Raw genomic sequence first — 25,967 nt, forward strand, 5'->3', positions numbered from 1 at the left:
GGTTTCAATCAAAAGTTCTTTTTTAAAATTTTGGTCACATCGTGCAGCTTGAGGGATCTTAGTTCCCTGACCAGGGACTGAACCTGTGGCCAAGGCAGTGGAAGTGCCAAGTCCTAACCATTGGACTGCCAGGGAGTTTCCCGACTTTTCAATGTTGTCCTACTCACTTCTTGTATACCCTAGGCTAAGGCAGAATTCACTTGCGGGAATGGCCAAGGGCATGCGTTGGCTTTCTTATTGAACCTTGCAAAGTCCAAAAGCTCCTCAAAAGGGATATTCATTTTTCTGGTGGTGCCAGCCTTCCCCTGTGTCGATAGTCCCTCTACTTCGAGTTTTGGTCTGTGCTCATTTAGTTTTCGCCCTTGTGTGGCTGCCATGTGCTGGATCTTCCCCCCCACCCACCTGCCCAATCTTTCCCTCCGGTTGTAAAAATTCTCAGCTCAGTAAAACACAGAAATTTCATGTGCTCACTCTCAGAATATAAGACCCAACCACTGATACAAAGTCTGCTCTTCCCAATAACCTGAAAACAGTGGGTCGCAGCAGTGGTTCTCAAAGCATGGGTCCCTTAACCAGCAGCATCATCAGCCACAAACTTGTCCAAAATGTGAATTCGTGGCCCCAAAACATATTTACTGAATCAGATTCTCTGAGGGCAGAACTAAACAATCTGTACTATAACCAGCTCTCTAGAGGGGTCCTGTAAAGTTTGAGAGTCATGGTTAAGAGGGGCCCCAAAAGATATAGACAAGGTGAGCTTTCCTGGAGAAACCTATACCAAGCCTTCAATCCTTCCCCTCAAATGCATGTGAGTGTTTGGGTACTTACCTTAACCTAAACAGGTTTTCCAACATTAGTATTAACAACCTTTGGGAAAACAAATTCATTCATGAAATTTTTAGAGCAAATGAATACTAGATCTGGAAAATCTTTGTCTACCTGTCCTCAGCACTCCGGCAGCAAAAAGAAAGAAAGAAAGAAGTGGTTGTTAAACTTCTAAGCCACCTGACCTGGAAAAGACTCCAGCTGCTGACGGGGGATCTGACCACACGGCAGGCAATAAACGGCTGGCTAACCTGTCTTTATTTGCTCTCTGCTCAAGATAAACATTTATCACTGGGCGTATTGACTAACACCATATCACTTCCCACCTTACACTTTCACAAAGGGAGCAGGCTCCCCTTGGGAACTCAAACCTTTGTGGGGCTCAAGAGACCCCCAAGTACTGCTGTGGTTATGAGGCACTGTGGGATTCAGCAGGGTGTGGGGTCCCCTCTGCCTTGAGAGGTTACAGTCACTGGGCTCCAGAGCAGGGTTGATGAGGAGCAGGTGCTCTGCCCAGGGGAGCCAATCAGGGAGCAAGATGGTTGCTACCCAGTGAGATGTGGGGGCCACAGGAGGCCGGCTGAGGTTCTAGGAAGTGGCATTGCCCAAGCACAGGTCTCTACTCCAAACGCCTGCCTTATTCTTGCCCTGGGAAACAAGTTGCAAATAAACCTTCTATTTATTGAAGTTTTGCTTTTTTTTTTTTTTTTCCAATTTTTGCCAATGATGGGAAGTCAGGGCTAGAGAAAAACCAGCCATATTGGCTTGGTTTGGAAGTTTCAAAAAGCATATTAAAGATTCATTACAGTCCTTGAAAGTTTTCATCTTTGAGGCTGCCTCTTTTCTGATATAGACGTCAAGGAAGGGTATAAATGAGAAATAGATGGGTAAATAGGTATTTATTCACAACCAGCTCCTTCTCTGATTTTTTGTTTGATTGGTAGCTATGAATTCCTATAGCTATGAATGTGATTTTTGAGTACATGTGCTCAACTGGGAGATTGTATTATATTTTAAAACCATGCATCTTGAGAGAAGTAGTTTTTAAATTAAACATAGTTTAAAGGGGTCCATACATAAGGACTAACCCAACCTACTATTTTCCAAACAAATTGTTGTGACGTTAAATTTAACATTTTCTTATTTGCCGTCTATTTTCTTTCTGGAGAGAACCTTGACTGTCTGCTTCAGGGGAGCTGATGTGGAATGCTGGCTTTGAGGCTACACCTCTGAGTCCGGGGACAGCCCATGGTGGCACTGAGATCACTGGCTGCAGTTGTTTCTTCATGTTTTCCTGTATATATTCTCTGGCTTAAAAATTTTAAAGTCATCCTTTAGAAAAGAAAAACTGAGCAAAAGCAATCTTTTCCAGTCTTTGATTTTGAGATATTATAGAATCATGTACAGTTGTAAGAAATGATACAAAGAGAGTCCATGTATATTTTAGCCAAAGGTAATGCTGAAGGCAAGTTTTGGGGGTATCTCCCAAAGAAGAGAGGGCTCTCCTGGTGGCTCAGTGGTAAAAGAATACAAGAAAGGCACGTTGCAACCCTGGGTCAGAAAGATCCCCTGGGAGATGGAAATGACAACCCACTCCGATATTCTTGCCTGGAAAATTCCATGGACAGAGGACACTGGTGGGCTACAGTCCATGGATTCACAAGAGTTGGACACAACTTAGTGATTAAACCATTACCAATATCCTGTAAAATTATAAGCTATTGCAACAGGATATTGACCTGGTGGAGTCAGGATGTAAAACATTTTCATCACCATGAGAATTCCTCAAGTTGTACTTTTCCAAACCCTCATCTTTCCCATCCCAGCTTCTCCACCGCTGGGAACCACAAATCTACTCTTCACCTCTGTAATTTTTTCATGTAGAGAATGTTATGTAGGGCTTCCCTGGTGGCATAGTGGTAAAGAATCTGCCTGCCAATGCAGGGGACACAGGTTTGATCCCTGATCCGGGAAGATCCCATGTGCCACAGGGGAACTAAGCCCATGCAGCACAAGCACTGCAGAGCTGGTGCAGCACAAGTACTGAGCCGGTGCTCTACAGCCTGGGAGCCACAACTGCTAAAGCCTGCACGCTCTAGAGCCCATGGTCCACCACAAGAGAAGCCAGCGCAGTGAGGAGCCTGTGCACCACAGCTAAAGGGTAGCCCCTGCTCGCCGCACCTAGAGAAAAGCCCGAGCAGCAGCAAAGACCCAGCACAGCCAACATTAAATAAAGAAACTTAAAAAAGAATATTACAGGTCCTCCGCTTCTTTGCTCCCGCCTCGCGTCCTGTGGTTCGGGAAGAGCGGGGAAGATGCGGCCCTTGGACATCGTGGAGCTGGGGGAACCGGAGGAGGTGGAGGTGCTGGAGCCCGAGGAGGACTTCGAGCAGTTCCTGTTGCCGGTCATCAACGAGATGCGCGAGGACATCGCGGCACTCTCCCGCGAGCACGGGCGGGCCTACCTGCGGAACCGGAGCAAGCTGTGGGAGATGGACAATATGCTCATCCAGATAAAGACGCAGGTGGAGGCCTCGGAGGAGAGCGCGCTCAACCATCTGCAGAATCCGGACGACGGAGTCGAGGGCCGGGGGACCAAACGGTGCGAGAAGGCGGAGGAGAAGGCCAAGGAGATCGCGAAGATGGCAGAGATGCTGGTGGAGCTGGTGCGGCGGATAGAGAAGAGCGAGTCGTCCTGAAGGAGGGTTGGCGATGTACAGCCAATGGATTCTGGTCAACTGATGGAGATTGGCTGACACCCTGGAGAAGCTGAAGCCAGAGAGCCTTTTGTTTTCTCTTTCTTCACCCCCCCCCACCTCCCCTTCTGTCTATACTCTGTTCTCACACTACATTTCTGCTATGCTCTGTGGTTAATGACCTCAATTTCAGTTTTGACTGTTAAATGTTTTTGTTTGGGAGGTATCTTTTATTTGGAAAATGCACTCACAAGAGTTAGGGCCTAGATTGTAAGCTCTTGCAGCAGCCACATTTGTTCCTGGGCTTTCGTTGTTCCTAAGTTTTGAGGTGCTTTGCTCTTTCTTGTGTGACCTGATAGCTCCCTGGAACTTTGGGTCTGTGTGTGACAGATGAGACTCAAGAGTTGGGGTTCTCCGGCTCTGAAGGTCCTGAAGGAACTACATTATTTCTGGAAGATGAGTCCATGCAGCGATCACTGAAGAAGCTGAAGAAGGGACCAGACTTCAACTGGGAATGTGACTGGAGCTGATCTGGCTGGGACTGATGAACCAGAAGAAGGGCTGGAGGATGATATTATGTTTGGGGACTTTGATTTCTGTGTGAGACCAAAGGAGGAGAAATGTATTTTGTTCAAAGTTTTAAGTTTTATGCGGCACACCGTCTGATGTAACCTGTCTGGTCAGCTCATTTGGAAAAGGTAACTCAGCTTTATGTGACACGGAACCTAGAATAGGACACAAGCTAGGTCTCCGTATTCTCTGTAATGGTTGTGATACCCTGATACATTTCAGGGGGTTCTGGACATGAAAGCGATATTTGCAAAGGCCCTTAAGGGTCTGGGGAAGAAAAGCAAGGGCTGTTTTGGACCCTAAACTGGACAGGGACTAGGTATCTTCAAGATTCGTAAATTGTCTAGCTGTAGGTTCATTTCAGTAGCAGACCTGACAAGCATTTGAGGTCAAAACCCTACCGTGTGTTTAAAAAAATTTACCATGTTAATAAAAGTATTCATTTGCTTGGAAAAAAAGAATATTACATAATTGGTATCACACAGTACGCAGTCTTTGGAGGTTGAATTTTTCCTTCAGCGTAATTCTCTAATATGTATGCAGAGCATCGCATGTATCCATATCTTCCTCCTTTTTATTGCTGTGTAGTCTGTCATGGTACAAATGTACCTTCTTTTATTTAACACTTCACTTATTGAAGGACATCTGGGTTGGTTTTAGACTGTTGTAAATAAAACTGCCATAGATATTTGTGCACAGATTTTTGTGAGAGCATGTCTTCATTCCTCTGAGATAGATGTATAGGAATACTATTTCTTAGTCACATGACAATAGCATACTCAGCTTTCAGAGAAACTGCTGAATGGTTTTCCAGAGTGACTGTAGCTTATCATCTTTGCACCAGAAATCTAAAAGTGATTCAGGTTCTCTATCCTTGTCATTATTTGGTATCATCACTATTTCACATTGTGGCTTTAATTTGCATTTCTCTAATGACTGCTGATTTCCCTAATCCCTAATTGATTTCCATGTGCTTATTTGCAATCTATGTAACTTCTTCTGTCTTCTGTGAAATGTCTCTTCATGCCCATTTTTAATGGGATGGCTTGTTTTTTTACTGTTGAGAGTTGAGAGTGTTTTACATACTCTATAACATTAGTCCTCTTTGGGCAAGCGGCTTGCAAGTATTTTCTCCAGGCTATAGTCTTGTATCATCCTCTTAAAGGAAACTTTCACACAGTTTTGAATTCTGGCAAAGTCCTATTTATAAATTTATTTATAAATTTTCTCTTTTATGGATCATACTTTTGATGTCAAGTCTAAGAAGTCATTGCCTCATGCTAAATCCCTAAGATTTTATCTTATGTTTTCTTCTAAAAGTTTTATGTTTTACATGTACATTTAAGCCCATAATCCATTTTGAGTTAATTTTTCTCTAAGTTTTGAGACTCAGGTCAAGGTTCATATGTTGCCTATGGATGTTCAGTTACTTTAGTATAATTTGTTGAAATGGTTCTCTTTCCTCTATCGGATGATTTTGCAGCTTTGTCCAAACTCTTTGGGGCATATTTCTGTGGGTTTATGTCATATTCTTTATTCTGTTCTATTGATCTTTGTATCTATCCTTCTGCTAATTCCTCAGTGTCTGGATTATTGTAGCTACAAATAAGTCTTGACATATGATAAACTGATGTCTCTGTCCTTCTTTTTCAAAGTCGTTTAAACTATTTCAATTGCTTCGCCTTTTCATATACATTTTAAAATAATCTTGCTTATAGATATAAAAATCCTTACTGAAATTTTGGTAGGAATTTCATTAAACCTCTAAGTGAATTTGGGGAGAATTAATATCTTCACCATTTTGGTCTTCCAATTCATGAACACAATATGTATTCTCCATTTATTTATATCTTATTGGCTTTTTAAATCAGTATTATGCAGTTGCCAGCATAGGAGTCGTGTATATACTTTGTTAGATTTATGTCTAAGAATTTCTCTATTTTTGGATAATGATGAGTGATATTATATTTTAATTTTGGTATTCAGATGTTCATTGTTATTATAGAGAAATACAATAAACTTCTGTGCATTTATCTTCATCCTGCAACTTGCTGAATTGACTTGTAAGTTCTAGGAGAATTTCTGTAAATTCCTTGGGATTTTCTATGTACCAATAGATAAATCATGTTGTCTGCAAATAGAGACAGTTTTATTTCTTCCTTTCTGATCCATATGCCTTTTGTTTACTTTTCTTGACTTATTGTGCATGCTAGAAGTTTCAGCACCAGGTTGAATAAGAGCAGTTAAAGTGAGCATTCTTATCTTATTCTCAATCTTAGGGGAAAGTTTTCAGTTTTAATATTAAATATAATGATAGGTATAGATTTCTGTAAATGGTCTTTATCAAGTTGAAGACATGCTATCTATACCTTTTTTTCTGTGAGTTTTTACGTGAATGAATACTGAATTTTGTTAAGAACAATTTTCTGTGTATATTTATATGGTCATGTGATTTTTCTCCAATGATCTGCTATTGTGGCAAATTACATTGATTTTCAAACCTTGAACCAGCCTTGCATTTCTAGAATAAATCCCTTTTGGTTATGGTATACAATTCTTTGTGTGTTTCACTATATTCTATTTGCTAAAATTTTGTTAAGAATTTTTGGTCTATATTCATTAAGGATACTGGCTTGTAGTTTTCTTTCTGAAATGTCTTTGTCTGGTTTTGGTATCATAAAATGAATAAGGGAATATGTTTCTTCTCTTCTGTTTTCCAGGTGAGATTAAGTAGAACTGATATTAATTTTTCTTTATATATTTGGTAGCATTCTCCAGTGAAACTTTCATGGACTGGAGATTTTTTTGAATGGGAGAGTTATTAAATTACAAATTCAGTTTCCTTCATAGTTATAGGGCTTTTCAAATTATTATAAATTGAATGAATCGTGGTAGTTTGTGTTTTTCAAGAAATTTGTTCATTTGGTTTAATCTGTCAAATTCGTGTGTTGTTTTTAGCATTTCCTTATTATTCTTCTGTTGCCTGCATGATCTATAGTGATATTGCCTGTTTCATTCCTGATATTAGTGATTTATGTTCTTTTTCCTTTATCAGTATTGCTAGAATTTATCAGTTTTGTTATCTTTTCAAAGAACACACTTTTTTCATTGGTTTTCTCTATTTTCTGCTTTCAGTTTCATGGATTTATCTTCATTATGTCTTTCTTTTGTTTGCATTGAATTTATTCTCTCTAAGTCCTTGAGGTAAAAGCTTATTTTATTGCTTTGAGACTAACTCTTTTCTAATGTGCACACTTAATGCTATAAATTTCCCTCTCAGAACTGCATTAGCTGTGTACCATGCATACTGATACGTTGTATTTCCTTTTTTATTCAATTCACTCTTTATGACTTGAGAATTCTTCTTTCAATACATTTTTGTTTGTATGAAAGTGAAAGTGAAGTCGCTCAGTTGTGTCTGACTCTTTAGTGACCCCATGGACTGTAGCCTGCCAGGCTCCTCTGGCCATAGGACTATCCAGGCAAGAACACTGCAGTGGGTTGCCATTTCCTTCTCCATGGGATCTTCCCAACCCAGGGGTTGAATCTAGGTCTCCTGCGTTGCAGGCAGACTCTTTACCATCTGAACTACCAGGAAATCCCTCTGTATAAGATATCAATTTTTATACAATTTTTGAGATTTGTTTCGTGTCACAGAATATTGTTAAAATTAGCATGTGTCTCATGAGCAGTTGAAAATAATGTGTCTCCTGCTGTTAACTGGTAGAGGGTTCTCTAAATGTCGAAGTTGTCCCATGGATTGATAGTGCTGTTCAGTCTCTCTTTTTTTCTTGATCAGTCTAGCTGAAGGTGTGTTGATCATTACATAGCACCAACTTTGGATTTTGTTTCTTTCCTCTACTGTTTCTCTATATCACTTATCTTCACTGTAACAATAATTGCTGTCTTCTTTCTGATTGCTTTTGACCTAGTTTCCTATCCTGTAAGTTATTGATTTGAGATCTTTCTCCTTTTACAACATAGAAAAACACTGACAATTTTCAATTTTTGCAAATATTTTAAAGGGAATAAAAAGGATTATGTACAGATAGATTTCCGCCTTTGACCAGAGATTTCATATGTCCCTTATAGCCTGGTTTCTCTAAATATGCTGGTCAAGAGTCCATTTTAACTGCTGAAGTAAGAAATAAATCATGTCCCTGCTTTTTAAAATGAATTATAAGTTTGAATAAAATTAGAGCAGTGAGAAGGGAAAGTTCCATTTCGGTGGAACACTCCTGAACTTGGCCCTCTGAACGTGGCCTCCCTCAAGGAGGGACATTTCCTGAATGTAGGTGCCATCCCACCCAGTCTAGGATTTATGTTCTGTTCCACATCAGCCATGTTTGTCTTGTCCTTTTCTTCCCTTCCTGATCCTCCATTGTTTACTTGTTCACAGGAACATTCATTCATTCCTAAGTTCACTCACTTATTCACTGAACCAAACTTACAAAGCGCCTCTGCAAGCAGGTCCTAGCGCCTCTGCAAGCAGGTCCTAGGGATTGAGGACACATGAAACAACCTGAATCTTGAACTTGAGAAGCTCACGGTCCATGAGGGTCCCACATGTTCCCCTGTCAGGAACCACCCAGGAGCAGAAACATCCCACCCTTAACAGTCTACTTATTCCTCAGCCACAGGTTCATATGCTTAAGGTTGCTGGACTACAGGACATAACAATAAGGGTCTTTTATTTTATATATATATGTGTGTGTGTGTGTGTGTGTGTGTGTGTGTGTATACGTGTGTGTATATATATATATATGTATATATATATTTATAATTTTTTTTTTTGCCACACCATGCAGCATGGGGAACTTATGCAACCACAGGTTGAATCCTCACCCTCCACAGTGGAAGCATGGAATCTTAGTCACTGGACCACAAGGGAAGTCCTAAGAGTCATTTATTAAAAAAAAAAAAAAAGAACCAAAGGATGTCTATTGAAGTGAATATAGAATTCTTCAGAACAGTCACTTGGAAAGGCTAAACTCTGTTGGTGTTTACAATGGTTTAGGAATTTGCAGCACACCCATCAGTACCTTGGCTCTCTCCCAGGGGTCACCTGCCAAAGGATCTAAGCATGCAGGAGGCTTCACCCTTCCTCTACCTGAAGGAATTCTCTGGTGCACTTGGGGCAGGCTGGACACGTGGAGGTGCCAACACCGTAGAAGCTGTCACTAGTTGAACAGAGCAGGGCAGGGTGGGTCTACACCCAGCTTCTCCCCCTTGGAAAGAGAAGGGGAAGGCATGTTCTACACAATCTCAGGAACTCCCCAGTTGATCTGAACCCTAAATTTGTAAATATTTGAAAACACAACTGCTTTGTATTTTAGAATATTTATATACTTATCCATGCCTATATTATGAACTAGAAGGATATCCTGGTGAGCCCTCAGGGACTGGGTCACTGAGGTGGCAGGAAGAATAACTGTATCTTTTGGGGGCAACTTGATTATCTGGATTTCAGTCTCAATTCTGTAACTAGCTGTGTGATCTTGGGAAAATTATTTAGTTTCTTTGTAAAGTGGGGATAATGACAGAACATACTGTAAGGTTTACTGGGAGCAAACACATGATAAGTGCTTAAAATAGTGTTTGAGGCACAGTAGCACATTCTAGAGGTGTTATCATTATTATCATTGTTCCTATGCCTTTTTTTTGTCATTTTGAAATTTGTGCCATATTTATGTATGAAAAAAAATACGTAACTTGAAAATTTCCATAGACAAAACTACTTCTGAGTAGTTTTCTGACAAAAATCAATCAGAAATTTTTATTTGCATTTGATCTGTGCATGCTAGAGGATACCTTATCTGTACCTTTAACTTCATAAAGAATTTAAAAATGCCATGATCATTAAATAACATAAAGAGAGGAAAAGCCTTTGGGAATAGGCCAATAGCTGGTTTTTCCATTCGGCTGCCATAAGAATATGCCTCTGTGCCAGTTTTACAAAGTGCTCCTTATAGTCATTTATTTCTGGTTTGACGACTGGAAGGTTTTTGTTTGACTATGATTCCTGGGTCCTGAGTAATTTAGGCAATGGTGATATCAACTGCATGCAAGCCTTTGCGAGGGAAAACCAATTATTTATCAGCTGAAAAAAAGGTGAACCATTTCCTAAAATTGTTTGCTGACTGTGAAACCCACACTGGGTGCTGGCACCGAGTGGGGACCTGCAACCCTATCATTCTCTGAAAAAAAAAAAAAATCAAGTTTAGGAACAATGCGGAAGTATACAGAATAAACACCCCCCTGACTCCCAGTAAACACCACCAACAAATGACAGTAGCCTGGTGGGGCCATGCAGGGACTATAGGCTGCTCCCATTCATTCTGTGGAAAGTAGCACCCCACACCCCACCCCACCCCGCCCCACACCCTAGCACGGCAGCTGTGTTTGAGCTGGCATTCACCAACTCTGAACAGCATTCAAGTAGAAAAACCTCACATGGCTTTTTTTTTTTCTCCCCTTAACTAGGAATCCGGCAGAGTGCTATACTGAAATATCAAACACTGGTAATCGTTTTAGCGGTACTGTTAGTTCGGATAAAATGTCTTTCCTATGGTAGCTAATTGCTTAAATATCTGCAAACTGATATCCTCTTTGTAGACATTTATGCTGTCCTCTTTTTATAACTTTATTTCATTTTCTGTTCATTTCTGATGTTGACTCAAAGGGCCTTTATCACCTCGCACTGATAATCTGCGCTTTATGGCCGCTAGTGTGATTGCGAGCAGTTGAAGCCGCGTGCAAAAATACACACATATAAATATTTGAACAGGAGAAAGAAAGTCTGATGTAGGCCAAGGAAGAAATGCATGCATTTCAACAAATAATGCCACTAGAAGGAACTTGACTCTAAACCAGGACCAGGCAAGGTCACCCTGTCCTTGTACCACCTGTCCAGTGGTTACAAGTGCCAGGGTCGATTCCAAAGAGCTGGGTCACTCCAGGTCCTGCGACCCAGGGTGCCCAGCCAGAGGCCACGCTGGCAGCCCTAGGACATCACTGTGGTGCCCTCTCTTGGGTAAGGATCACTCACGTCATTCCCTCTATGCAGAGCAAGTTCACTCTTACAGGGAGTTAAAGACCTGGGAGGTTGGAACGAGTTTCTTGGGCCATGCATCTGGCGCCAAACCTTATGGGGGTTCAAAGGACATGTTGCATTGTGGCTGCCTTGCCCATTTTTGCGAGGGGAACTTCCCTGGTTTTTCATGCTTCTGAGCTGAAAATGAGCGCAAAGTGGCATTCGACTTGGAGAGGAAGAGCACCCAGGAAGCAAACGTGCAAGCAAACAGAGCAGCTAGCTGGGCAGCATAGCTGCCGCTGGCTGCCGTTGTCCCTGACAGCCGGGCGACACGCCACCACCTGTGTTTGCACACCAGCTTTCCCCGATCTGCGAGAAAATGGCCCGGCCGGTCACATGGCAGCCAGATCGGCCGGCACCATGGGAATACAAAAGCGGAGCTTTTAGCAGAGTTAATCATTAATGCGCCTCTCTTTGTCCAGCCCGGAGTGCTGACAGCGCTTTGATAGCCGTGTTTGCCATTGGGGGGGCTGGGTCGCAGCCAGGTACTAAAGAGCCCAGCTCCCCTTGCCGTGCCCACAGGCTTGAGACCAACCTGCACGCTGCCCTCCACCCCAACCCCCCAGCGCACCCCTTGGGCTGGTTCCTGGACACCCACCACGAGGCCCATGGGAGCCCCAAGGTTGGGAGAGGCATGATTAGAAAAGACCGTGATCCTCCCCACCCCACGAGTCATCTCTCCCCTCAACCAGAAAAACACACATGCACAAAACTAAACTGAGGATGTTTTTCATTTGCTTTAATGTTGGCCAGGGGTGGCCTATTTTGGTATAATGGCAAGGGGCATGATAGTCCCAAAACTTAGCTTAGAGACTCACCTGCAAGTATATTCTGGTATTTCCATTGCAGCAACTAAAATACAAGTGTCCTTGACAATTTTTTTTTAATGGAAAATCCCATTTTAACAACCGTGAAGGTAAGTAGCTTGTATACCAAAGGACTGGACTGGAGTTAGGGTAAATGCAAACCAGGTTAAGACCCCCTGGCTACCTGTTTTTTCCTGACTCTGTGAAGCTGCCCCTTCCCAGGTACAGAAATATCTAAACCTCCCCAGATTCCTGCTTTTGCCTTCAGCTTGCCGAGAATGTCCTTTGGATTCATGCGGTCAAGTCACTTTGCCAACCCCCTTGAAAACATGATATAAACCATGAATATCCCATTGTCCTTTAAGAACAATTGAAAACAAGCAAATCAAAAGTCCATCTTTGAAGTTTGGCTTACAAAGGAGCAGAGATTTTTAAGGTTGGGGCCATTGAAAAGCAGAACTTTTTTTCAAGGAATTTGAGCATATGAAAATCCTGCTGATGGCAGTTGATTGCGCATGAAGACATGCTCAGTGAAGAAATTAACCTCAAAAAGTGGTCCTGCTGTGTGTACCTGTGTCCCCTGTGGGCAGAGTTAAAATACCTTTAAAGATTTTATCCAATTGATCTTTACAACATCTAGGGCATACTGGAGAATGACAAATTTAATTGCCATCTTTTTTTTTTTTTTTTAATAGATGAGGAAGTGAAAGTTGACTGGCTTTTGCTTCATCACCTTGGAACTGTAACTACAGATGAATGATCGGAATGATTCAAATCCCAGAAGGATTAGATTGTGCAACCCATGTCTTAGGATAGACTAAGTGCTTGCTTTTTGTTGTTGTTTGTTTGTTTGTTTGTTTGTTTGTTTGTTTTTGCACTTTGCACTCTGCATTTTCAGCCTGGCTTTACTCAAGGAAATTGTTTAACTCTGCTCAAGCTTCTTGGTCATCTACTAGGTGCTACAAAGTTCTTGGCTCTGGAGGGAATACAAGTGGATACAATGTGGTTCCAGTTGTGAAGAACCAACTCAGGAGGAGCGTCACACATCACAAATAAATCCAGCACCAGAGAAAAAAGTGGGCAACACTTAACTGCCACAGGATGAAACGCCCAAGTCCTGGGATCTTGGTGGAGTTTTGCCCCAAATCTGAGAACCCTCTACAGTGTGGAAAAGCAGGTGATTTCAGAACATGTGGATGTTAGAATGTGGAGAGCATCCAATTCAAATAGTGTTATCAGTTTTAACATAATGAGGAGGGACTGTGGCATTATTTAATCAGCCTTCCCTTTTTAAAATGCTCTTTGTCCAGCGAGCACAATCAAGCTTCACATCCTACCTTGCTCATTTCATCCCAGGCTCATCAGCCAGCATTTTGTGGGTAAAGTTAGAGTTGACGTTATTATAAAAATCCATCTCTGTTCCTCTACTAAATACATGTGTGCAGGCTAAGTTGCTTAAGTTGTGTCCGACTCTTTGTGATCCCATGGACTGTAACCTGCCAGGCTCCTCTGTCCATTGAATTCTCCAAGCAAAAATACTGGAGTGGGTTGTTGTGCTCTGCTCCAGAGATCTTCCCAACCCAGGAATTGAACCCACATCTCCTGCATTGCAGGCAGATTCTTTACCGCTGAGACACAGGAGAAGCCCCTACTATATACAGTTGGTCTACAGTATAATCTCTGGTTTTGCAAGAGGCAAAGCTGTTATCTAGGCATGCATTCATTCAAATATATTTCAATGCATGCAAGGGGCATAAGAGAAAAATATGCTATTATTTTAGAGGCCAAATTATTTGAATTAAGATGTTATCAGAAATTAAATGGTCATTTGGGGAAGATGGTGGAGGTCAAATGATGCCTTGATGTTGATATATTGATATTAACTGATACTGACATTTTGCTGTCAATGCTGAAGAGGATTCAATCCAGAGAGAAGGATGGATCTGTAGTGTGTGTTGTTTTATCTCCTGTGGGGGTGGAGACAGAAATCTTAGTTCACCCTAAATGTGATGCAAGAGTACAGATAGTGTATTTGGAATGTGATTCCAGGAAACAGGGTGAGAAGAGAAGTGAAAGATAAGGGAGCATGTGTTAGTGATCCAGCCACCACCGTGAAGCCTGCATCTTAACCCAAGACGGTACCTGGTTATCTGTCCACCAACTCCTGCCTTTCATTGAATCCCGGTACAAACAACCTCTGAGAGGCCAAGGGGTGAGAGGCAGGAGTCTACAGCCAGGACAGACTTTGCTGAAGCTGAAGTAGAGAGAAGAGAAGGGAGGCTGACACTTGGAGCCGACTGAGGTCAACACAGCTTATCAGCAGAACCCTAGGTATGGACACCATTAAACATGGGGTAGACAGATGCCACTTCTTAGGGCAGCTACAGTTCTCTCTGGTGCCTTCTGTTTGTTATGCAAGCATACTTGAGTAGGGAGAGATAGTCTCCCAAAGACCCAGATGTCCGATCTTATAAGTCTTATAACTAAAAGTCACTCAGTTGTGTCCAAGCTTTTGTGATCCCGTGGACTGTAGCCTGCCGGGCTCCTCTGTCCATGGGATTCTCTAGACAAGAATACTGGAGTGGGTAGCCATTCCTGATCCAGGGATTGAACCCATGTCTCCTGTGACTCCTGCATCGTAGGCAGATTCTTTACACTTGAGCCACCAGGGAAGTCCAAGGTGGTGTCCAAGGAGATGTCCAAGAAATTGATTTTAAAGGTGCAGGAAAGCCATGGTCAGCTCTGGGAGGGTCCCCTGCCAAGGGTTTGCATGTGTCCATGTGGATGGTGAGCTTCTCCAGTAGAGTGATTTGCCCAGAATTTGGGGAGCTCTCCTGGCTTGGCCACACTTGTTTTGGAATGAAGATTCAGGAAGTGGCATAAATGCATTTATTTATTTGTGTTTGTAGCACGTTTAGAGTCCTGATGCTTCTCTTTGCAAGGTCACTTTTCTACGCTCTGCTCAATGAATCCAAGCCCCTTGCAGCAACTCAAGCCTGCTCCCTGTCCTGCCCAGCAGAGTTGGGGGATTTTGGGGTCATCATGGGGAGAGGTTGGTGCAGCCAGTAGGGCTGAGTGAATGTGTGAGGTAGATAGTCTCAGAGTGTGGTCCCTGCTCAGGCAGCAGCAGCAGCATCACCTAAAACTTCTCAGGAATACAGGTTCCCAAAATCTACCCAAGACCTACTCACTCAGAAACTCTTGCAGGGGCCCAGGCATCTGCGTCTTAGCCCACCCACCAGGAGATCTTGAGAGTAAGAAAAGAACCATAGCTGGGGCTGCTCTGGGGGCTCCACGTTGATGACTTCTGTTTCTCCTTCCGCCCCCACTATTCTGTTTTATACACTCTTCCCTGTGTATTCCTCAGTTTTCAGTAATATTCAAAGTTACAATTGTTGTTCAATCACTCAGTCGTGTCTGACTCTTTATGACCCCCATGGACTGCAGCACGCCAGGTTTCCCCGTCCTTCACTATCTCCTGATGTTTGCTTAAACTCATGTCCATTGAGTTGGTGATGCCACCCAACCATCTCACCTTCTATTGTCCCCTTTTCCTCCTGCCTTCAGTCTGTCCCAGAATCAGAGTCTTAGCCAATGAGTTGGCTCTTCTCATCAGGTGGCCAAAGGATTGGAGCTTCAGCATCAATATCACATTACTAACAGCTTTGCAGAAAGAGAAATTATCCTGGTCCTATACACATCCCCATTAAAAACTGGGTGAATCAAAACCCACGGGAAACAGGAAATCCTAGGAAACAGGAAATCCTAGGAAACACAGGTGCTTGGGTTGCCCCGCATTGGAATCTAACAGCCCGAAGGTGTTTGAAAAGCTGGCAGTCTGTCCCAGGAGAATATTTTCTTCCCTGTGTTCTCTCTGGACTGATCTTTAGCACAAGAGGAGAGTCAAGAAAAAAGTCCTTCTCCTCCTGGAGCAGCGTGGAAAAAAGCAGATTCAAGTGTGTATTTAGGACAGTGAGGAGGGAGACGAGGACAAGCCTGCAACATTGCCCCACCTTCTACTCCCAAGATTATACTCTCTGCAAGTTGAGGGGGGGGAACCTGCATTTTCCTGCCCCCACCCCCAAGTCTGTGTGCCTCTTGGGATGTACATATCTCATCCTGGGTTTTGGAAAGCCATCCTGAATATACAATGGCCTCGAAAGGCAAACCAATGTATCTTCCTGTGCTCCATGTCAGCTGAAGACCCCTTACCTATCCCAAAGCCTGGCCCCTTGCAACCACCGAAAGGAACAATGTCAGTCTGCAGGGAGACCTCTTCTGATGGGATGGTCAGGGATAAATTTGGCTACAAAGACATCACAGGTTGGGTTCCTTGGGAAGCGGACACTGAGCTGGAAACTAGCAGGATGTTTATTAGGGAGTGAGCTCCACACTTGGGCAAAGAGATCACCCCAAAACCTTAGCTGTCCCCAAGGGTGGGCCTTCCACGTAGTTCCTACTGGGTACAAGGAGTGGCCTGCCCCTCCATGCTGAGACCTGAGTGGGAGATGCTTGGGCAGGGACACAACCTGAAGATAAGGTCTGCCCTGGAAGGACCCCCTGTGATGCCTCCCCATATCTAGCACAGTGGAGTCTGCCTTGCCTGTGGACTTAAGGATGGACCCCCACAGCAGAGGGACCTGGCAACGTTCAGATCTCCACTCATGATTTTGGAAAATCATCTGATATTTTATTCTTATTGCCATTAAAAAAAAAAAAATCAACGAGGGCTTCTCTGGTGGCTCAATGATAAAGAGTCTGATCTGCCTGCAAATGCAGGAGACACGAGTTCAATCCCTGGTCTAGGAAGATCCCACATGCGGTGGAGCAACTAAGCCAGTGGACTGCAAATATTGAGCCCATGCTCTAGAACCTATGCTCTGCAGTAAGAGAAGTCACTGCAATGAGAAGCACATGTACTACAACTAGAGTGCCCTCTGCTCTCCCCAACTAGAGAAAAGCCCACGCAGAAATGAAGAGTCAGTACAGCGAAAAATAAATTAATAAAATTATTTAAGAAATCAGGTAACAAGTAAGACTTCATTTTCCCTAGTTTAAAAAAAAAAAAAAGCACAAAGAAAGCATACTTTCATGCCTTTTTTTGCAGGACTTCTTAGGGGCACTCATTTTCTCCCTCAACAGTTAAGTGGAGGATAATTTCTTATTCCCGATCTCACTTCCTCCCCAGAGTAATGTTTCAAATACAAAACATACATTTTGAATCATTTCATGCCACAACAAGATTTGAAAGTTTAACCTGTGGTGGGGTTTGGTGGGTATTTATCAACCATTAGGATTCTTATGTTGTTGTTCAGTTGCTAAGTCGTGTCCAGCTGTTTGCAACCCCAAGGACTACAATATGCCAAGCCCCCCATCCCTCACCACTTCCCAGAGTTTGCCCAAGTTCTTGTCCATTGAATCAGTGATGCCTTTCAGCCACCTCATCCTCTGTCATCTCCTTCTCCTCCTGCCTTCAATTTTTCCCATAATCCAGGTCTTTTCCAATGAGCTGGCTCTTCACATCAAGTGGCCAAAATATTAAAACTTCATCTTCAGTATCAGTCCTTCCAATGAATATTCAGTATTGATTTCCTTTAGGATTGGTTTGATCTCCTTGCTATCCAAGAGACTCTCAAGTCTTCTCCAGAGTCTTCTCTTAGGATCCTTAAGATAACCCTAAAACCATTAACCTGTTCATAACAGCAGACTGGGATAGCCTATGTTGTCCACCAGCAAATGACTTATTTCCTCCAGTGGTCATGTATGGATGTGAGAGTTGGACTATAAAGAAAGCTGAGCACAAAAGAATTGATACCTTTGCACTGTGGTGTTGGGGAAGACTCTTGAGAGTCCCTTGGACTGCAAGGAGATCAAACCAGTCTATCCTAAAGATCAGTCCTGGGTATTCATTGGAAGGACTGATGTTGAAGCTGAAACTCCAATACTTTGGCCACCTGATGCAAAGAGCTGACTCATTTGAAAAGACCTGGATGCTAGGAAAGATTGAGGGCAGGAGGAGAAGGGGACGACAGAGGATGACATGGTTGGATGGCATCACCGACTCAATGGACATAGGTTTGGGTGGACTCCAGGAGTTGATGATGGACAGGGAGGGCTGGCATGCTGAGGTTTACGGGGTTACAAAGAGTTGGACATGACTGAGTGACTGAACTGAACTGATTACTGAACCTACCCACCTGCTTGGTCATCACAATCCCCAAGCCATGATGGAGAAACCCTTTGCTTCTGCATGAGACTCTTGGAGGCTTTTACACGAGTGAGGGGAGAATGTCATGAACACTTCAGAAGCACGTGATTACAGGCACGGCTTGGTGTGGACCAGAACCAAGTGATGCATCTGTTTAGAAGATGTTGAGTCACTCCCTCCAGCTAGGTCATTGAGAGCCCAGCATGGACAGGGAGGGTCTTCTATCATTTCTGCACTCGGCTACAGAGTGCATTTCCATCTCCAGTGATGAGAACACCTCATGGAACAAACCCATGAGCTATGTTCTGTGTCTTAAATGAAGATAATTCTTACTTATGAACTGGGTATTCATGCTCTGTTAAAACTCATCAGTTGCACTGTGGTGTTGGGGAAGACTCTTGAGAGTCCCTTGGACTGCAAGGAGATCAAACCAGTCTATCCTAAAGATCAGTCCTGGGTATTCATTGGAAGGACTGATGTTGAAGCTGAAACTCCAATACTTTGGCCACCTGATGCAAAGAGTTGACTCATTTGAAAAGACCTGGATGCTAGGAAAGATTGAGGGCAGGAGGAGAAGGGGACGACAGAGGATGACATGGTTGGATGGTACCCAAGATGATGGTATTTAGAGGGAGGGTTTTCCTGGTGGCTCAGACAGTAAAGAATCTGCCTGCAATGCAGAAGACCTGGGTTTGATCCCTGGGTTGGGAAGATCCTCTGGCGAAGGGAACGGCCAGCCACTCCAATATTCTGGCCTGGATAATTTCATGGAAGGAGGAGCCTGGTGGGCTATAGTCCATGGGATCACAAGGAGTCAGGCAAGACTGAGCGACTTTCACTTGGGGAGATAATTAGGTTTAGATGAGGTCATGAGGATGGGGGTCCCCATGATGGGATTAGCGTCCCTGTAAGAAGAGATTGGAGACCTTGCTTTCTCTCTCTCCTCTCTCTGCTTCTCTCCCACATGAGAATACTGAAAGCCAGGAAGTTAGCATTCAGACACAGAATCTGCCAACACCTTGATCTTGCACTTTTGAGCCTCCAGAACTGTGAGAAATACCTGTCTGATGTTTAAACTAACAAGTCTCTGGCATTTTGTTTTGGCAGCTCAAGCAAAGACATCATCGCTCTGAACCTATTGTAAGATTCAGGTTCATTCTATAGACTAGGCTGTAGTAAATGGCCTTAAGATATCTCATTGTTTTACCCACAAGGTGTTGGTGGGAACACATGTCCCTAAGTGCATTCACTATGGACAAGGGAGGATCCAGGAGAACAGGGGTGGGAGGGACAAAGGATCTAGGTCTAGTGTTGTGAAGGAGACGTGGTTGGTTGTGGAAACCTCCAAACGCTGCAGCACATGAAGCTGAGCTGCTGTTGCCTAAGATACTGGTTTACGAAGGTGAGTAGGGGTGGTGGGCTCACAGTGGAGACCTTTGGAAAGCTTGACAGAGAAGGGCGAAAGGGACATGGGCAGTAAAAACTGCTAATATTTACTGGACTCTTACTGGTGCTAAGAACGACTCTACAAGCTTTACAATTAATTCTTAGAGCTCACAAAAATTCTATGAAGTAGGTGATGATCTCCTCCACCAGACAGCCCAGGAGACGGAGACTCACAGAGCTGAATAGGGCTCAGAGTCCCGTAGAGAGCACACTGGGGGATGGGAGTCTGCCAGGGGCCAGACCTGCTGGACTCTCTCATGAGTTCTCCTCACAGCTCTGACCCTCGGCTTCTCCCATGGTCAGCAGGGCTCATGACAGCTGCCCAGGAGGGAGGCTGGGGGACTCCGTGGAATGGGGTGAAAGCATGAACATGTTTTAGAAAATGAAAATCTCCCCAAACATCAGAAACTGTGATAGCTGTCCTTCCCATCTCTTCTACAGAAGAGAGGTCCCTCTTTGATCAGTTGAGGGAGCATCCCAGGCACCGAGCGATGGAAGCTTCTCTGTATCAAAGGGGACAAGCAGCTGCCAGCACACGAGTGGAGTTGAAGCCTCAGATCCTCACGGGCATGAGTCATGGTTTTGCAGGCAGGTGGCCTTGGCAGTGAAAGGCTGGGAGTTTCTAGAGAACACCTGCCTGCCAGGGAGGCCCCAGCCGCTCATCTTCCACAGGGGCCCTCAGTGGCCAGAAGGCCCAGGTGATGCTTGACAGCCTCGTTCGTCTTCAGCGAGAGGGTCTGGTGCTGCACTGGCTCATTGATAGGCCCCTTGGCCTCTTGACAGCGGCAGCTGCCTTTCCCATGTGGCCTCTGTCCTCACTTGGAACGTGGGTGGTGAGGAGGGACCCCGAGTTCCCAGGCTGCTTGGGGCCACCTGCTCCATCCTTGTTTGCAGACCTACTTGTTCCCCACCCTGCGGGGCCTCTGCGTGCTCAGCAGATGTTTTGCTGTTTTCACCGGCAAAGCTTTTCTCTTTCCCTTTTTTAGTATCAAGAGCCTAGAAACAGCTGTCCACTTGACCACATGCTACTATGGACATAAACTATTAACTATGAACACCTTTCCTCTGCAAATAACTGCTTCATTTAGAGCTGTCCTCAGATGCCATCATCCCCTCCTGGGTGCCCCATCCCTGGCCTCTTCATTTGCCAAAAGTTTCCCCAGGAGGATGCCAGAGGAAGTCAAGCTGAAGATGCATCTTTGGACCAAGTTCTGCAGCCTCCTCCCTGCTCACCCAGCTTGGGGTGGCCTCTGCCTTCGCCACCTTACCATGGCCCTGGTGCCTGAAAGAGCCATTCTTGCCATTGAAGAAACCAGAGGGAAATTTGAGGAAACTTGAATCACCTGGATGTAACCTCTCCATCCTATACAACAGATTTTTGTCCTATAACCTCTATACCTACAGCTGTCTTTTCTATGCACCCAAGTTCTGCCCGTCTCTAAGACCTTGGTATGAAAGTGTTTCCTCTGTGATCAGAGATGTCAGTAAAGCAAGAGGGCCTAGGATACCCAGGCAGGGAAAATTTCAGGGAAGGAGGAGTGTAAAGAGGCCAGGGAGGTGTGTGAACATGATGTTGAGAACCCCAAAGCTGTAGTTTTTACATCAACTTTGGAATGGCAGCCATTTTCACCTGCACTGTGGACAAGCTCTGGAGTAGTGACCTTGGGCCTTGACCCTCCCTTCTTAGGGTCAGTCTGCCCTGGAGGCTGAGCTATAGGCTTGGACTTGACATCTCATTCAGCCCAAGGAAGCTTTCTTTTTCTCACAGGGATACTGTCACTGGCCTATTTGCAAAGGGCATAAAAAGAAAACTATGGATAAAATCAGAGTAATCCATTCTCAACTCAGGAAAACCACTTTTAAACCTTGCTGGAATAACTGGAGTGACTCTTCTGTTGCTTAGGGAAGCGGCAGACAGAACATGACAACTTCTGTCACACTTGGACCTGGTGAAATGGACAGAGCCCTGGACTTTGAATAAGGACCTGTGGCTTTGTCAGTGGACAGTGTCTTGGGAAAGTCATGGATCTGTCTCTTTAAGTGCCTCCAGAATAAGAGGTATGATTATGACAGCCACCACTGACACCACTCTGCATCTTGATTAATCTTCCGAAGTTGGGAGGCAGGTGTCTAGGGTTCAGGTGTGAAAACCAAGGGCACAGAGTGGGGCAGGTGGGGATGGGATACTTAGGGAGTCTGACATTCCCTGGGGGTCCTCCTGGAGTCACCCCTCCAGGAAAGCATTGATCTGTCTGACAACAGAAACCACTAGTAGTCAACACGTGATGCTTGCCTTCCAGCTGTCAGCCGGAACCGTAGCCCTCCATGAGCTCCACTCACCAAAGGGGGAGACATGTCATGTCAAGACCCATGGTCTTGGCTTTGCTCCGCTGCCTCAGACCAGCGAACCCCCATCTCCATACTGACTTGCTGGTGCCCTTCTCTACACTCTTGTCTTCTCCGCTGGCTCCTGTCAGCAAAGGCCCTGTTCTCTGCCTGGGCTCTGCTATTTCATGCCGTGTCAGCTCTGTTTACCTGATAATTGTCTCCAGAATGCCTTCCCCTACATTGTTCTGGGTTACAGTTGGCCCAAACGGACATGCGCACCAGGTTAGAGCTGCGAAGCAAAGCAATGGCCGCCACCAAGGGGTTGGATAAAACCGGCATGACAATGGACAGATCTACCTGGTGAGGCTCAGCTTGTCCTGGTTCTCTGCCTTTGTCCAGTGCATCTTCCAGATGCTCAGCCCTGCTGACCAAGAACCAGACTGGATGTCCAGAGCAGAGATGACACAGAGAAACAGCTTCCCCTAGATCTTTTCTGGAACTCCTCCATCACAATCACTCTTCAGTGACAGGATGTGTTTGTCTTTTCAGATTGACTGGTTAAAGCATCCCTGATCATCCAAGCCCCTTCCAAATCTTCACTCCTCCAGCTACTCCCAGAAGCATGAAAAGTCCAATCTTCTCCTTTAACATCCACTGTAGCCTTGCTTTCTGTCCACACAACATCCCCAAGGCTTCCCAGGACCACAAGACAGGACGAGTAAAGAAAATCATGAGATACCCTGGATGAAAAAGATAATTTATTCAACTGCACCATTTTTATAACGGAAAGCTCTATCATGAGTGATTCATCACTGCATTTTTCAAAATACAGGAATCCCCTCACAAGACCAGCAGACACATTGTTCAGTCCCTTACTTTCTGAAACCTTTGGGGTGATCCATCAGAACAAAATAGAACTGAGGGCTAAAGCCTAAATCAGGAACATTCCCAGAAGAGAGTAATGATTCCTGACACCTGCGGGGCTCCATAAATGTCCAACGATGTGGCAAAATTCTAAAATGATAATTACCTAAGTTCACTCCTAACATAAAGGGCTGGGAAAAAAGAAGCCCGATGGGAAATGAAGAAAGAGAAATTACAAAATCAAATGAGCCAGAGGACACCTCCCTATAAGACAAGGAGGCGGGTTACGAGACGAGACAGTGGACCCTCTTGAAGTGTTCTAGAAGAAATGCCCATGGTCTGGGTGGCTGGTGCCCAGACTGTAGTGGCTGTAAGGAGAGTGTGTCAGGTGACAGATGGACTCCAACACTCCTGGGTGACCTTACCTGGGGCACGGGGTGGGGCCTGAGCTGAGGGGCCTTGAGGAGAAAGATCAGCAAACAGGAAGGAATTAAAATGTCTCCTACCAGCCCTGGAGATAAGCCTTTTATAGGGGCAGGCTGAGCAAGATTTTTTTTAAAAAAAGTTTGTCCCAGAAGAACAAAGAAGTCATTCTATTCCTTTGTTACACGGTGGATGGGGGTGGGGCAGAGTGAGGAAATCTACTCAGAGCTTTCAGGAAACTAAGGCAGCCTTTGAAATTTCCATTTTGAATTTAACCATTGACATTTTTATCTGGTAGGTGTGATGCAGGGGACACAAAGAAACCCAAAAAGTGGCTGATGGGACCAGGCTGCAAGCCACCCCACATGACACGTGTGAGGGATGCTGAGGCCAGGTGGGGCTCAAACAGGGCTCTGAACCAGGGAAGAGGGCCCCGGGCCTGGGGGTGACACCGGCGGAGGCACAGAAGTGAAGAGGGATATTTTGAGACAACAAGAGTTTGGCTTGCCCCGCGTACTCAGAAGAGTGACAGGAGATGAGATGGATTTAGAAGACGGGGGTCACTTGGTGAGAGGCTCACAGGTCCAATGAGGATGGCAGGCTTGGTCCTGGGGACACGAGGCTCTGGACACCGACCATGGGCATCTTTTATGTGATTTGGCCTGCTTTGGGAGGCCAAATTTGCTCAAACTTAATACCACCACTACTTCATCCTTGAGTTTTTAAAGCATTAAATTGAGATACCTGAAAATCTTGAGGCTCCAAGTGTCATTCCTCTTTGGAATTAGCTAGTTGGTAGAGGTCCAGTCCTCACAAATTGATGGAGCTTCTCTCCCTGCGGGGGTCCGGCAGAGCAGAGGGGCTGGATGCCCTGGCTACAGAGAGAGGTTGCAGAGGTGAGGCAACACATGAACGCTGGCCTGAGTCAGGGTCCTGGGGGGCCAGGGATGGTCCAGAACTCAGCTTGGATGAAGAGAGAAGAAATCTGAGCAATCGATGATGTAAAAGCCCACTGCCAGGTCTCCGGAACTCCAGCTCCCTTGGCCGCGCAGGACAAATGCAAATCATCTTTGCCAAGACAGGGGGGGCTATGGGACGAAATGGCCCTTTTCGCTAACCGCTCACAGCATCACAAACGATAGGAAACAAGTGTTTTATATCACCTCCCCACACCCCACATAGCCTGTTGTTTTTCATTAAATAGGGAATTCTAGAAACATCCTGGTGCCTGGGGAGCCTCTTCTGATTGGCTGGTCTGATGTCTAGGAGTCCAGTGCCCTTTTCTTACCTTGTTCATATTGGTATGTTCACGGTCTATACATGTCTTCTGCGTGCATGTCTACGTGTGTGTGCTCACCCAGTAAAGCAGGGTTCACTTTCATGCTACATTCTAGGCAGAACTAAACCACATCCTTTAAACAGGCTGAAAAGTTTTTCATAATTTCCAGTGAAGAGGTTGAACTTGCTCACTGCCCAGGCAACACTTAGTGTTGAATACTCTGGCAGTTTTTCTGGGGCCTCTACAGACCTTGTCTCATTTCTATTCTGAACACAGTAGAGCTGCAGCTTGGGAATTCTTAAAGCAGGGGTGCAGGTCACAGGTAGGGCTCAAAGTAACCCCTGGAAAATCTCTGAAATGACCCCAGAACATAATGCTACATTGAATCTGGCTATGTATACCCTCTCCTGTCCCTCTGCCAGCACCAGAAAATGGTCAGCTCTTCACAGAGCAGCTGGGAAAGGATAGGCTAAAGTCCGGGATCCATTTGTCCAAAGCACAAGAAGCTCCTTGATAGTTGGTGAAGCAGCTCCCGCCTGGAGAGACAGGTCAGGGTCAGAACCGAGGGAGAAGTAGGCCTGCAGGCCAGCAGCCAAGGCTGGGGGAGATCTCAGCCTAGAGGCGCTGGACTCAGGGAGGCTGAGGACACACAGGGACCCCTGTTGCTGCCCTGCCAGCTGCCCAAGCAGAGCACAGTCACCCCCATGTCACACCCCCCACCTCTTAAAGCCAAATCCCGGCCAGGCCATTGGGCTGGATCTCCAGAGTCTGGGTTGCCAGGTGTCCACATGGGTATCTTTGGCCCCACAGAGGTAACGAGTAGGCTAAGTCACTGTAGTTGTGTCTAACCCTTTGCAACCCCATAGACTGTAGCCCACCAGGCTCCTCTCTCCATGGGGATTCCCCAGGCAAGAATACTAGAGTGGGCTGCCATTTCCTCCTCCAGGGAATCTTCCCAACCCAGGGATCGAATCCAGGTCTCTTAATCTCCTGCATTGGCAGGCAGATTCTTTACTACTTGTACCTCCTGGGAAACCCAATAAGACTTATGTTTGAACCAACTGCTTCTCACCCGTAAGAAGCTCAGAAATAAGCTAGGTTTTCAAATTCACTTCTGAAATAAAAGTACACGGGGTACTTTTCTGTAGCAGGCTAACCAAAAATACATAATATCTTAACACAAAATAAAATAATTTTTTTAAGTGGTAAAGGCTAACTGCCAGCCTTTCAAATGGCTTGTAGATAAGTGGCCAGGCCTCTACAGTACCCATGAGCCACTGTGGGGTCAGGCACCCTGCAGGCTCAGAGCCCACAGATCAGCAATCTTGGCCAGCAAGTGGGAGTCAACGTCCTCACCTGCTCATCACCTACCTAAGGCCACCCGAACACATTTTGACCTGGATAAAAACAGTAAAAGAAAAGAAAGGAA

The 25,967-nt window shown here is 44.9% G+C and overlaps 1 protein-coding gene and 1 long non-coding RNA gene across 2 annotated transcripts; both read left to right on the forward strand.

Annotated features, from left to right (window-relative positions):
• The first annotated feature begins 3,083 nt into the window (after window positions 1-3,083).
• On the forward strand, window positions 3,084-4,552 carry LOC114117502 (MORF4 family-associated protein 1-like). The gene has a single exon (XM_060396877.1). The coding sequence runs from the start codon at window positions 3,141-3,143 to the stop codon at window positions 3,522-3,524; it is 384 nt and encodes a 127-aa protein (XP_060252860.1). The 5' UTR covers window positions 3,084-3,140; the 3' UTR covers window positions 3,525-4,552.
• A 9,531-nt stretch (window positions 4,553-14,083) lies between these two features.
• Window positions 14,084-24,010, forward strand: LOC114117503 (uncharacterized). Its single transcript, XR_003591137.3, has 3 exons — window positions 14,084-14,321; window positions 19,306-19,600; window positions 20,631-24,010. It is a non-coding gene; the product is annotated as an uncharacterized LOC114117503 (long non-coding RNA).
• The last annotated feature ends 1,957 nt before the right edge of the window (window positions 24,011-25,967 follow it).

The sequence above is a fragment of the Ovis aries genome, chromosome 13 (genome assembly GCF_016772045.2).
Source record: "Ovis aries strain OAR_USU_Benz2616 breed Rambouillet chromosome 13, ARS-UI_Ramb_v3.0, whole genome shotgun sequence".
Taxonomy (NCBI): Eukaryota; Metazoa; Chordata; class Mammalia; order Artiodactyla; family Bovidae; genus Ovis; species Ovis aries.

Coding starts and splice junctions, on each gene's coding strand:
- LOC114117502 (XM_060396877.1), top strand. CDS start 3,141: ATGCGGCCCTTGGACATCGTGGAGCTGGGGGAACCGGAGGAGGTGGAG.